The sequence below is a fragment of the Passer domesticus genome, chromosome 10, assembly GCF_036417665.1.
Source record: "Passer domesticus isolate bPasDom1 chromosome 10, bPasDom1.hap1, whole genome shotgun sequence".
NCBI lineage: Eukaryota > Metazoa > Chordata > Aves > Passeriformes > Passeridae > Passer > Passer domesticus.
In genome coordinates, this window is record NC_087483.1 from 29,494,240 (window position 1) to 29,508,112 (window position 13,873).

The 13,873-nt window shown below is 45.1% G+C and overlaps 1 protein-coding gene across 13 annotated transcripts in view; it reads left to right on the top strand.

The window, feature by feature from the left end:
• BIN1 (bridging integrator 1) overlaps positions 1–13,873 on the top strand; it is a 90,192-nt gene that overhangs the window by 38,910 nt on the left and 37,409 nt on the right. For 7 of the 13 annotated variants that reach the window (XM_064434934.1, XM_064434942.1, XM_064434933.1 and 4 more), the window contains exons 3-7: positions 2,774–2,828; positions 3,261–3,355; positions 5,155–5,250; positions 9,122–9,229; positions 11,884–11,976. In XM_064434934.1, coding sequence (XP_064291004.1) covers positions 2,774–2,828; positions 3,261–3,355; positions 5,155–5,250; positions 9,122–9,229; positions 11,884–11,976 — 447 coding nt within the window. The remainder of the gene's footprint in view (positions 1–2,773; positions 2,829–3,260; positions 3,356–5,154; positions 5,251–9,121; positions 9,230–11,883; positions 11,977–13,873) is intronic. The other 6 variants (XM_064434945.1, XM_064434936.1, XM_064434940.1 and 3 more) reach the window with 1 other exon arrangement.

The window sequence follows — 13,873 nt, forward strand, 5'->3', positions numbered from 1 at the left end:
GTAATGAAAATCCTTCAGTCTGGCTTTGACTTACGTGTAACCAGAGCTGATTGCAGATTCCTGGACACCAATGCTTGTTCTCTTGGCAGCAGTAGTGGCTATTGCTCCAGAAGTTCATGCAGCATGTCTGTAGCATGTCCAGCAATGATATTCTCTTGTACACAGCAGAATACATTTTAACTGCTTTCTGACAACATGGCATTACCAGATGTGACTTTTTGGGTATAATTTTTAAGCAATTAAGAAATAACCTTTATAAATGAGAAATAAAAAACCTCCTCAAATCCAGATTTCTAGATGTGACTCTCTGGGGTGGCTTTTCAATTTCCAAAGCCATGAGTTCCAGTGGTGCAGTGAGGAGCCTGTTAAAGAAGCACTGCCTCTTGTATCCCTCAGTTTTGTGGAGCAGACCATGAAGTAAATTCCCCAAATATTTAATCAAAGAAGCTGGAGGCTGCTCTGCATTTGCTGCTTGGGGTCTGCTGGTTTTGCTTAGGCCTTCAGTTTCCCTATTACTAAAATAAATGTAGACAGTGCCTGTTTTACAAGGGCAAACCATGAGTATGGGTTAGCTGGGTTCTTAGGATATCCAGAGCTGAGGGCTAGGGGAATAAAAAAATCAGCTATATATACATATATACACACTTCTTTATAGTTTTATATGTATAAGGTGTGTGTAGCATAGTTATCTTTGAGATTTCTGTGAACTTTCATTATAAACTCTGCTCCAGTGGGGAATGGAAGTCTGGAGGGAAGCTGACCTTTTGCTGCAGGCTGGCAACAGAGCAGCGCTGCTCTCTTGTGGAACTGGCTAGGGTGTGAGCAGGCAGTGACCTTGTTCACTGCCTGATTAGAGGCTCCTCTGACTCTAATGACTGTGTTGGGCCACTTTGACTCATGCTGCAGGGCAGGCAGTGGGGGCTGCACTTTTGCTGTCACAGAGGGGGTTCCCATTGCAGTCAGTAGCTCAGAGAGAGGGTTTCTTCCCTGACAAGAACCTTTCACACTCAGCAGTTTCCATTTCAGCCCTGTGTGGCAAAACAAGCTTAGCAGCCTCCCTGTAGTACCCCAGGTGGAGCTTCCCCCCAGTTGTTCATGCTCTGTCTTAACAGTTCTCAAGTTTTGCTGAGTGGGGGCTTACCTGGAGCTGTTGTTTCAGTGCTTCTCTTCCCTATAATTACACAGTTTGTTCTTCCAGCCTGCATTAATCTAATCTGGAACAGGACATTACCTCCTGCCCCCTCAGATGTCAAACATCCCTGCTGGTAATAAAATCCTTCCCACTAGAACTGCAAAACCAGACTGGTTATATAAAAGGGTTGGAGTCTAATATTAGGATGAAATAATTCCTTTTTAAGAATGGGGAAAAACAGGATTCAGAGCAAAACTCTAAACATGGGTCTCTCATTGAAAATCTTTCTGCTTGCAGATCTTACAGGCTGTCAAGTCTGTTCACTCTCTCTGTCAGGCTCAGTACTTTTAGGGGACTTAGGTAACTCCATAATGACAGAGATCAGCTGAGTTTAAACATCAGCAAAAGGTGACTGAGACCACTGCACCTGCAGGGTGCAGCACCATTTGTGAGGATCCTGGAGAACACAGAAGGCTGGTTCTGCATTGCTGCAATTGCATGCTCCAGTTTTCAGACCTGATTTGTAGGTTTTCCAGGTGATCTATGTAAAAATATTGATTAGACATTTAATTGTGTTGCTGGTTTTCTGATCCATGGCTTTGGAACTGGGTATTGAGACTTGAAGAGTTCTGAGTTTGGCTTGTGTCATTTGCTGCTGTGGCAGGATTAGGGCAAGCATGGACACAATTTTAGAAGTGGCTTCTGATTTTAGATGCTACAGTTTTGAATGTTACTGCTCCAGACGTTGCAGTGCCCAAGTGTGTAGTGGGCAAGTTCTGCAGAGGACTTCCCTGCTGATAGTTTTTGATAACCTCCAAATTGTGAGTTCTTAAAAATGACACAACTGCAGGATGATAATGTATCCAGTGGTGGGACTTTGCATATCTTTTGCAAAACAGGAATGCAGAAAAGAGACCACTGCCCCTCACAGCCTGCTGTCATTCTTACTCCTTCCCAGTTTGTGCCCCATTGAGGGGCACCCCAGCATAATGAATTTTGACAGCTGAAGCCAACTCCAGAGACAGGGAGCTCACAGGACATCTTCAACAGCTGCCTCAGAGCTACTGACTTCAAAAGCAGATGTTTTCCATCAGCTCTCCCCACCACGCAGGCACCTCTTGTCTCAGCTGAGCTCGTGCTGAGATCCTTTGTGCTCCCAGTGCAGCTGTGCTCTCTAAGCAGTGGCTAAATCTGCCCAGCTGTTCAAGTGGCAGTGATAGCACAGCTTTGTGAGAAATCCATCTGCTTCCAGCAGCATTGCCCAAATTGTTTTCCATGCCTCGAAAGTTCTGGATGAGTTCACATTTGTTCTTTTCCTACTGCCATCAGCAAAGGAAATGAGGGATTGGAAAAAGCTGGCCAGTTTTACAAACAAAGTCTTCTGGTCTGGGGAAGCATTGGGAACTGACCCAAAGAGAGTACAGGAGGAGAGGAGTTATGATTTCATTTGCTGCAAAAATCCTAGAAGTTCCTAGAAAAAAGAGCTAAAAAATACAAAAATTGTGATAGCTTGGAGTTTGATGTGATCATAGGACTGGAGTGTAGCCTGTCTGCAAGACCAGTTTTCTTTAATTAGAATTGCTTGAGTGCTTACACCCTCTCTTTAGCTGAGAGAATAACTGATGATCCTTCTGTTCGCAGTCCGAAGGCACGAGGCTGCAGAAGGACCTCCGAACTTACTTGGCTTCTGTCAAAGGTAAGGTCTGCACAAGCAGAGGTTTGTTCCCCTCCAGTGCTTACCTCCACAGTGAGGTTTCTGCAGCCTTCCCCTCCCTGGTGTTTCCCCAGGCATGAGTTGCAGCTTTGTCAGGTGGGGGAGCTTTCAGAATCCCTTGGGACCATCTGAGAATGGGGTTGTGCTTTGATGCCAAACATGTGGTGGTGTCTTAGCAGATGGACCTTCACTGTTCTTCTAGGGGAAGATGAGCACAAAAAGCTTCATGCAACTGCACCCTTGGTTCCTTTCTCCCTCCTTCCATCTCTGTGTCATCAAGGGTCAGACATTTATTAAGGAAGAGCTCAGCATCTGTTTTAATGTTCCTGTGCCTCCATTCCTGAGGATAAAGGTTAAGTTGTAAGGAACACATTATTTTATTCTGTGTCTGAACAGTTCCCTCTTCTTTCCTAGCTATGCACGAGGCCTCCAAGAAGCTGACAGAATGTTTGCAGGAAGTTTATGAGCCAGATTGGCCTGGGAGAGATGACACAAATAAAATAGCAGAGGTAAGACTTTGTCAGGATGTGGGGATGTCCAGCCTTGCTCTGTCAGCAGAGATGAGCTTTGGAAGCTGTGTCTGTGCACCACATTTCTTCAGGCATATGACTTTGCAGAAGAATTGGAGACAAACTCAGCACTGTGAAGAAAGGAAGGCTGGAAGGATGTGGCCAGTATTTTTGTAGGAGATTGTTGCCAGGTGCCTGTACATTACCCAGAACTGTGCAGTTATGCCCAGAGGCTGTTTGTTTCCCCTGAGTGGCTAAATGGGGACAGAGGATTCCAACAGAAACTCAGTAGGGCCAGCTGGGTGTACTGCTTATGTTCTGTGTAAGAGAAAGAGGCAGATAAAACTATGGCTAAAGCAGTCAGAGCAGCCGGTTGTGTAGCTGCCACAACCCCTCATGGCAGTACCACCAGCTGCCTTTGTTCCAGTTGTTCCCTTGTTTGGCTGAGCCATGTGTCACCCCAGACTGCTGGTGTTGTCATCCCTTGGCGAGGTGATGCCTGTGCAGCTTGCCCAGGTGTTTTCTGTGGAGCTCAGAAACATTTGGCAGCGTGGATCCCCTTGGCCTGTGCCTGGGGTGGGTCCAGCTGGAGGCAGCACCCTCTGCTCTCGTGCTCAGCTGTTCTGCTGAGCAGCAGCTGTGGCAGTTCAGCTCTCAGCATTCATTTGCCATGAGGCTGCAGAACTGGGCTTATCTGCAGCTGTTTGTGCCATTGGAGAAGTGGTGAAGGAATAGACAGGAGAGCAGGAGGAGGATTCTTCCCTTCTCCTTCTTTCCCCTGCAGAAAATCTCACCTGAAATAACACCTGTATCTTGCCCAGGAAATAATGACTTCAAAGCAGATTCAATATTCATAATTCAAACAAAATCTGAGCATTTCCAGGTCAGTTTTTTCATTGACACGGAAACTTTGCATTAGGAAGTGCTGTTGCAGTAAATAATGGAGTTGTATTTCAGTTGGTTTGACTTCACACTCTCTCTTGGCCTTGTTTTTTTTTCCTGAGCCACTGTGGAGCCTCTTGAGAGACTGACCCTTTAGAAAATTTCAAAGGGGACATGAATCCTGAGAACTAACTGTAGCTACCCTTTGGGTCTGCAAGAATATTTCCAGCTTTCCACCTTCCCCTTTATTTCCTTGTTTATATTTTGCTTGTGAAAAGACAGGTGAAAGAGAAGAGTTGTTCCTGCCAAATGAAAAGTATAAAGTGGGAATTTTTTCTGAATCTTTTAGCCAAAACCCTTTGTTCAAGTGCAAAAACGGCAGAGAGGGGTAATTTTCACCTAATCCAAGGTGTTGATAGGCAATTGCTGTGCCTGAGCTAAGGTCAAGGATAAAGTGGGCACAGCTCATGGTGCATGCCTTGTCCTCCACTGGGCTGTGGGGACAAGTGGTGTGAGGCCTGAAGACTGCTAGTGTAGCTTTCTGTTGTTCATGATTCTCCAGGAAACTGTATTGTAATAAAAACCAGAAAATGGTGCCTTGTGGTGTCAGGTGTCCCTTTTTTGTAGCTGCTGGGAGGAGGAGGCAAAACCAGCCTGACAATCACCTTACAGACTTGAGTTTAACATTGCAGGGGAGAGAGTTTCAAAGGCATTTTGTCCTTGGAGAGGTCACCTGAAGTAGCAGCATCAGGCTTTCTCATTTCTGCCAAGATACTTTATCATTAGTTTTCCAAAGAATTTACTTTTTCTTAAGAGCTCTGAATGCCCAGGATTGTTTGCTGTAGCACTCACAGAGAAAAAACAGAAATGTGGAGCCTTGTGTTCTTAATAGTTAACTCATTACTTTCGTTTTTCAGAACAATGATCTCCTATGGACAGATTTCCATCAGAAGCTGGTGGATCAAGCACTTCTGACCATGGATACGTATCTTGGCCAATTTCCAGATATTAAAGTAAGATTCTCTTGGAACTATTTGATCTAGAGATTCACAGCAGATAACCGCTCTGAAGATCAATTTCTTATGTCCCCATCTGCTTTAGGAGAATGTGTGCTCTGATTCTCCAAGGTCTTCTTTAAAAGCAGCCAAGATCTCTGCAGCTCTGGGTTAATTGAAAATGTCTTGTTCTATTTCTGGGCTTAAAACAAGAGTGAAGAATCCAGCGGAAAGACGCTGAAGAGAAAATATAGGTGTGAAACAGGAGGATCCATGAAATTCCCTATTGCATCAGAATGCAGGGGGGCAGTGTCAGCAATAGCTCAGAAGGTCTCAATTTCTTTTTGGTCCTTATGTCTTATAACTTCCTTGTAAGTAGAAAACATTGAGGAAGCAGTTAGTGGCAAATCTACTTTATGAGCAGAGGCTGGTGTGGAAGGCAGATTTCTGTGAGCCCTTGAAGGCCTGCTGTGTGTGTACCCAGCTTTTTTTCAGTGAAGGGAGAATGCTGGATAGGTGTCTTTTTAGGGAGAGATTGTATCCAGGGGCCTGGGTTTGAGTGCTGGCCTGTGACCTTCCCTTCCCCCACAGTTATCTCTTCTCTATTCATTTCAAGGTTATGCAGGAAATGTCTTCACCATATGGAAGCACTAGTAATGATATCACCATATGGGAACTATCAGCTTGGCTACTTTCCAGTGAAAGCAGCCCTTTCCCCAACACATGTCTCTTAAAACCTTTGTCAATATTTATTGCTTCAGGAGGATGGTGCTGTATCACATGGGGGCAGGTCACAGGCTTGTAAAACGAGCCCTGAACAGCAGTGTCCTTGTCTCCTGGGATTCCCTGTTTTTGCTTCATTTTTCCAGCCTCTTCTACCTCGGGATGTGGGGAAGGGCTGTGGCTTTCCACCCTCTGGAGGCTGTAGGGCTGGTCTCTCTGGGTGTGATGCCATGGGCCTCAGTCAGAAGTGCAGCCTGTGTGATTCCTCAGCAGGATGCCTTTCTGTGGGCTTTCTGTAGACTCAGACTTTGGCACTTTGCTTTGGTCCAAAGCACATTTTACCAGTTGTCAAACATTGCTAAGTCTGTACAAAAGTATAGCTAGGCCTCACATAAGGAATTAGAGTTCTTGATATTTTCAGGCAAAAAAAAAAAAAGCTCCAGTCTTATGTCATTTACAGACTATTGATGCCAAACATGTGGTGGCCAAACACGAATTGGTTTTTGTTGTTGCAGTGTTAGTTTTCTGGTTTTTGTTTTCCACAAAATGATTTTTTTCTGCTTTTTCTAGAATTCTGGCATTACCCTGGTAAAAGAAGTTGATTTATGGAGAAAGATGATTTTAATTTTGTTGTGAAAAGACCTGTTTTCGTTAATGGCCTAGTAATTAAAATGTGTGATGAGTTAGATCATGCATGTGTTTTTTTGTTACATTCTAACATCTTCTCAAACTGTCTTTACTTGAGGGGCTGTAAAAATTCTCTTGGATTTTTTGGACTTGAAAAGGAATCCACAGCAGGAATGTGAAAACAGAGCATGCCTTTAGTAAGGAATTTTTGTGTGTTAAAGAAAATAATTTATCCAGTGTTGGATGTTCACTCCTGAACAAGGCCTCTCCATCTTCTCTAACTTGAAAAACGGGAATGCAAAAAGTACTTTTAACTTTCTTTTCAGGTCAGTGTCTGTACTTCTTGGAGTAGGACTCTTCTTGCATAATTTTTAATATTTCTGAGTGAGTTTTTGGTTGGTTTTGCTCGTTGTGCAATAATAGTACAGGTCTCTGCATTGAGGCCAGAGAAGCTAAACTACAGCCCAAGTTCTGAAGAGCTGTTGAATTGGGGATTTTCTGTCTAAAACTGGTGCTCAACTAGCTGTAAAACCAAATATGAGTAAAAAAGGGTGTGGAGGACAAAAGATTTGTGATGGCTTGGCTTTGTTTGTTTTTTAAGGAGGCTTAAATTAAGATGGATTTGTTGCAAAGTAGTGAAGTCTGTTGGAGTTCAGCTGTTACATTTGGGTGATGCTGGGTCTCTGCAGCTGTCCTGGAGTCATACAAGGCAGCCCTGAGCCTTCCTAAAAATCCTGTGAGTGCCATCACCAGCAGTGGTGTGCTCAGTGGTTACTGCAGGAGGGCTCACACCCTGTGTGTCTGTACCTTGCAGCATTTCCCTGTACTCCAGCAGAAACATGGTGATGGCTATTAGAAATCTGGGAGCTGCATAAACATGGAAGAGTGACTTTGTTTGAAAGATAGGTGACATTGAATCAAACTTCCTGGTGGGGTAGCCCAAAAAACTGAAATGGCTGTGTGGCCATGTCAGAGGTGGGGAAACTGCATCTGTTTCTACCAGGCTGACGTGGGGGCAAAGTGGTATCTCTTCAATGCCAGATGGGGCCGTGTTTCCTCTGGTGTGTTTGTAAGATGCATTAACACAAATTGCTGTGCAGCTGGAAGCCCCCTCCAATACCTTGTCTCCTGGCTGGCAGTGTGGAGTTGGGGAGGTTTCTTCTAGTGACCTCGACTGTGGGGTGGCTCAGCTTCTTCGTGACTCCTCTCTTGGGGTGACCTGAGCATTTAGAGGAGAGTTTGGGTGTGCATGTGGCTGAGATCCTGCAGACCTGCTGTGACTCACCCAGAGCTGCAGCAGAGTTTGCTGGAGGAGCAGAGGAGCGTGTGTGGGAGATGTGTGAGCTGCTCCAGCTGGTCTGGCAGGGATCAGCCCTGAGCGTGGTTCTGCAGCGTATCTGCAGGAGCCTGGGGAGAGGAAACCACAGCTCCCTGCCAAGGCAGGAGAGAAGGGGATTCTGCTTTTGCAAGTAAATCCCAGTGCTGATTCCTCGTTCTGCACTACGTCCCTGGGTTTTGTGGTTGATTAGCAATCCTCCTGGCTCTTTGCCATGCCTTTTCACTCTGTTATCCAGCCTGTCTCTGGGCTGCTGATTACTGACAATGGTCCAGGCTCTCTGATCTGGGGGGGAAGTGTTGTGGTAAGGCTGGGAAGGTGTGTGCTCCAGCCCAGATAGTCTGGGGTGTTTGCAGACAGTGTGGGAGGCAGGGGGCAGAGGGGATGGATAGTTCCTAAAACGGGGAAACCCATTGAGCCAGGGCCTCAGTAAAGTACGACTCTGCTGAGAGAGAGAGCCTGAGGCTCCTCAGTTCAAGAAGGGTAACACAGGATCAGGCCACAGGCCTGACTGTCCTGGATTCTCAGCCATGGATTTGTCAGGACTCCATTCCTGAATCTAAGTTTGGTACCTAGTCAGCTCCCTCCTTGTATTTGTTTTGGCTTCAGTGTTGTGTGTTGGTGACCCAGTGCTGCAGGTTTTCCCTTGCACTTCCCTTGCTTGAATGCTGGTGACAGCAGACCTCTGCCTTTGGCAGTCACTACTGTCTGCAGCTTCTGTCACAGGGTCCAAAAGGCTGTCCAGGGTATATCCTGAGCATGTGCTTTTGCTGTGCTGGCAGCAGAAATGTCTTCTTTTGTTGAATTTAATCTCTCAGGCTTCCACACAAACTAGTGAGCTGGTTAGTTAGAGACTGGCTGCAGCCTTCAGGAAGCCCTGAAAATAATGAAGGATGTAGGATGCAGGCACATTGTGGGGCTTAGGAAGCAGGGGAGCTAAAGTTCTGAAAATACACATTACCCAGAGGTGGGGCCTGTTGGCTGGATCCCTTCACCTTCCCTTGATGGCTCCTCTCTCCTCCTAAGATGCTCCCTCTGAAATGGTGGCTCCCAGGGCCTCCTCCTGTGTGGAGGATCCAGGGAGAGCCCTTGTGTGGGCAGAGTGTGGGGTGTTGTGGAAGTTGGGAGGGTTTTTTTCCTGGGAGGTTTTGCAGTTTTGGCTGCTGGGGAAGATTGGTGTGACTCTTTTCTCCATCTTTCCAGTCTCGTATCGCAAAGCGAGGAAGGAAGCTTGTGGATTATGACAGTGCCAGACACCACTTTGAAGCCCTGCAAACTGCAAAGAAGAAGGATGAAACCAAAATCGCAAAGGTAAAGGAATCAGGAGGATATGCAGCCTTCCTTTCTTTTTGGGAGCTCTGCATTTGCCAACTGAGCTGCTTTTAAGTTCCCCTGTACCTCTTCACTGTGTTTTCATAGAGTTCATTCATATTGGAAAGGACCTTTAAGATCATTGAGGTGTTGTGAACTGGTGAGTTTTGCTAGGTATTTCCTTCTCATTTGTTTAGTTTTCCTGGAAGGCAGGATGGCCTCTGTTGGGTTGGTTCAGACCCACCACCATCAGTCTGCATGTCTTGGTGGCCAAATGCTTGGGCATGGTTTTGTCACATGCACAGGACCAGTAACCTCTGGCAGAAAAGCCTGTGTGCCCTTGGGGAAGCAAAATCTTGCAGTGCTGCAGAAAAATGTTACAGTTTGTCTGCTTCTTGGGACTTTCTCCCCATCCTAGAGCAGTGGTAAGAATGTTTCAGAGTTACTTGAAGTTGGTCGTGTTTGTGAAGCCTTCTGATATCCTACGGGAGAGGCCCTTAGGAGTGTGAATTGCAAGCACATCAATGGAAATGTACTCTGTGCACACCTGATGAATGTATTCTATTGTCTGTTGGTTACAATTACCGATAATAAATATGGCTGAAAGCAGAAAAGAGTTTTTTCATGTCAGGTTTCTTTCCTGCCTCTGAATAGCTTGATCCAGGGCTTGCCCAATAGTCAAGTGAAGAATTTTATTTTTAATGAGATTTATTTTAATTAAAAATATAGTTTACATTTTTTAATGTAGCAGAAGACATGTAATAGTGCTAATTTTCTTCTAGAGTAGGTACATGAGTTGAATACTGTCCCTAAAATGAGCCATGGAATCCTCTTGTACCCTAAGTGTATTTGAATCCATGTGCTTCCCTTCACAGGACACTTCTTGACACAACAGAATAGACCAGGGCAGGAGAGACATCTTTTGTTCTCTGCAGTGTGGGCCATGACAAATCGTGACTCTTCAGAGTAGAAGCAGTACGGGAAAGAAAGACCCTGGATCTGTATCTTTTAACCAGGCTGACAAGAGTTGTCATCCTTTGCTTAGGGTTATTTCTGGTAGGGGGGAATATGAGCTGTGTAAGAGATGCTGGTGTTTTTCCTGCATAAAAGAAATTAACATGCATCCCTACCCTGAGTGAAAGATGTGCGTTTAGTGGTCACACTACTTTTATGGTTAAGCTGCAAGTCTTCAGTCATCCACAGTGCACTGCATGCACTGTGATTAACCTTGACAGACAAAGGAGGAGAGAGATTGATGGCCCAAGTGTTATTGCATCACCCGTGTGGCAAAGCAAGTCTTGATTCTGTATGCAAGGCATGAGGCCCAGCTGGTTGTGCCTTCAGTTCAAAGCAATAATTTATTGTGTTTGGGGTAGGAGCAGAATTTCCCTGGGGCGTGTTATTTTATTGGTGCATGCCAATAGGATCTTTACTGCAGTGGAAATGGTTTTGTAGGAATTGATCTACTCAGGTTGGTACCTGGTGCTCTGCAGCAGAGGTTGGCTGCCTTTATTGCTGCTGCACTCACTGTTGCCCCAAATGTTCAGCTAAGATGATACAACAGGTATGGAAAAAAGTGCAGTTTGAAGAGTGAATGTTTGGGAGTTAGGAGTTGGTGCTCTATTCATGATTTAGCCTGTGAAAGGACCTGATCAAACTCTTCTCATTAGCCAAAGCGTGCACTGGATCGGATCTTTTCACCCTCTGGAATTCAGGCCATAAGCTCGCGTACAGGGTAATACGTGACACATTGCACTGTCCTGAGCCTGCCAGGATGGGAGCAGCAAGTCCCAGGGAGTTATGTATCCACGGCCTTCCCAAGCGGGCAGTTCTCCCTGCCCAGCCTGGGATCTGGAATTTTCAGTCACGCAGCTCTGCAGGGCTGTGGGCAGCAGCCAGGGCTCAGCGTGCACTCAGCTGCTGGAGGTAGTTCACCTCCCTGTTTCTGTGCCTGCAGTTTTGCTCCTGTGACCTTTGAAGTAGGGTTGTTCCAGTGTAAGTTACTTTGGAATGTGATGACAGACCCCTAGGAGAGAGAAATCATGTTTCTGACACAGGATACAAGTGGGAACTGACTTGATTAAGGTTTCATGGTATAGTAACAGAAACAGCAGTGTAAATACTGTTTGGCACTACATGGTCTCTTATTCTTCTCTAATATATGGATGTTCTTTTCCCACCCAGGACCCCTGCCACTTATTGCTAAACTTACATCCTGCTATTAAAATAAATCACTATGGACTTTCACCTGTTGCATGCCAATAATAATGATGGTTAATTAATCCTGACCTCTCTTTAAGGAGCTCCAACTTCACAGCCATGCCTTGGAGTAAGGTTGTCTGTGTGCTAGGTCACTAACAACTGTATCTGTTGCTCTTACAGCTGCCTGGCTGGTCTGCAGTATCCAGCCCACATGGGAACATTAATTACTGCTAAACTTGGCATGCTTCAAAGGATTCATAACTGATCAGTCCCGGGATGTTTGTTTTTTTTCTCTCGCCTTGGTGATACTGGTTTGGCCCAGCCTCTAAATACACTCTCTGTTGTGATTTTAATTTTTTTATCCTAAAAGATATATGTTTGTGTCTCTCTTGTTCTCTGTTTATTTGTTTTTCTTTTTTTTTTTTCCCACTCAAACATGCTCCCTCCCCCAGCCTGTTTCGCTGCTTGAGAAAGCTGCGCCTCAGTGGTGTCAAGGGAAGCTACAAGCTCACCTCGTTGCACAAACTAATCTGCTCCGAAATCAGGTGACTGCTGATCTACCTGGCTCTAACCCTGCATGCGCTATTTTGGGCTCTAGGTTGTACCCTGCCAGTAATCTCTAGGCAACGTTCACTCTAGTCCTCTCTGATAAGTGTGTCCTTGACACTCCTTAGCCACAGTGGGCATGTGGAAGTTGCTGACCAGAGAATGAATCTGTGCCTGCCCGACTGATTTCTAGTCAGGTGTGTTAATAGTGGGCTGTTGTTTTCTCCCCCTGAGATGAAATGTGGATGAAGAAAGGCTGTGGAATAACTGTGAGGCAGAGGGTGATGTAGTACACAGTTCCTCCCATTACTGCTTCCATTTTGCTCTAAGAGAAGCAGTCAATTTTTATTGTTGTTGTTTCAAAAAAAAAAAAAAAAAAGCTGAAAAATTGGCCTATAGATTTGTGTCACTGAGTAAAGCCACAAAAAATAGCATCGTGATTTCTGTGGCTGCTGAGTGAGAGCTTGCAACATTCTCCTGTGATATTCCCAAATGAGCACTGTCCTGGCTGTTGTGGTTTAAAAGAGCCATTTTTGGATACAATTTTGATCTGCAAAGGAGAAGAGATGGGCCCAGATCAGGGCCCTGATTTGTACCCTGTGTGACATATTTGAACAGGCTGACATCAAGGTGGTGTCATCTAGCAGAACTTAGGTTATAGCATCTTGAGAGACATCAGCAGCTCAGGGGAACTGCAGGGAATAAAAATTTCAATCCTACTTGCATAGAAGTGTGACTTTCTGGGGAAGTCTTGGTCAGTGTTTCAGTTGGAACACCTTTAGAGATAAGAGGGACTTGTCAGAAGACAGTCAGTGAGAAGAAGATGCTTTCAATGAGCAAGGGATAATAAATCCGTACCCCAACTGGGAGAGCACAAGTTACCTGCTCACAAATTCCTGGTGAGCTCATCTGTTCTCATTCAAATGCTCCTATGTCTTCACATTCCTTGTCCAGGGAATGAATTGCACTTCAGAAATGCCTCTCACCTTATGAAGCCCCTGGGTTTTTCACAGTCACTTTATGACTTTGGATCTGGGAAAAGACTCCATTACCACATCAGTAAAGCTTGGGGAAAAACAGCTGTTAGCAGCCCTGCTTAAGATGCAGAGCAAAGGGATGAAATATGTATTCATTCTAGATTGAAGGGAGAAGAACACATGGCAGCCTCCTGGGGGCTTTTCCTGTGCCTCTGCTGGCCCAGCTGGGAACTATCTGCACAGTTGTGGTTCTTGACTGGTCTGACTGGTGGTTTTTCTGGAGGACTAGAAAACATGTATGGGAAGTTCCTCAAGTCACAAATAAATAACTCCATCAGCTCTTGGGGCATTTTTCCTCTTCACAGGCTTGGCTGTGGTGACTTCTGTAATAGCAGCATGCACAGGCTGCCCAGAGAGGCAGTACCCATGAGTGCCTCCTCATCCATTGCCTGTGGAGCTTAGACAGGATACCAAGAGTCTCTCCATAATTTCACTGCACTGGGTCACTTTACCCTACAGCATGTGCAAGGCACTGTGTAATCTTTCCACCCACTGTGGTGCGGGGGCGTTAATCTCCCAGTACATGGCATCAATATATTCAGTGACCACAAATATTTTCAAAACACTCCTTTTTATTCCTCTACTAAGTAATGCTATTGCTGACCCTAATTGTTTGTTTCTGTTTGTGTAAGTATTGGGGTTTTTTCTTTGCTTTTTTCTTTATTTTAATTTTACTTTTGGATTGGAGACTAACAAAAAAACAACCCCTTAACAAAGAACATTAGTTATATTCTCAACCTGTAGATTTTCCAGCTTGCCTTCACAAATATTAGTAGGTAGGAAAAAAAGGCTTCAGTTTTTACATTTGTGTCATTTCAAGACTGAAGATGTTAATGACAGCCCTAAATCTCATTAACCT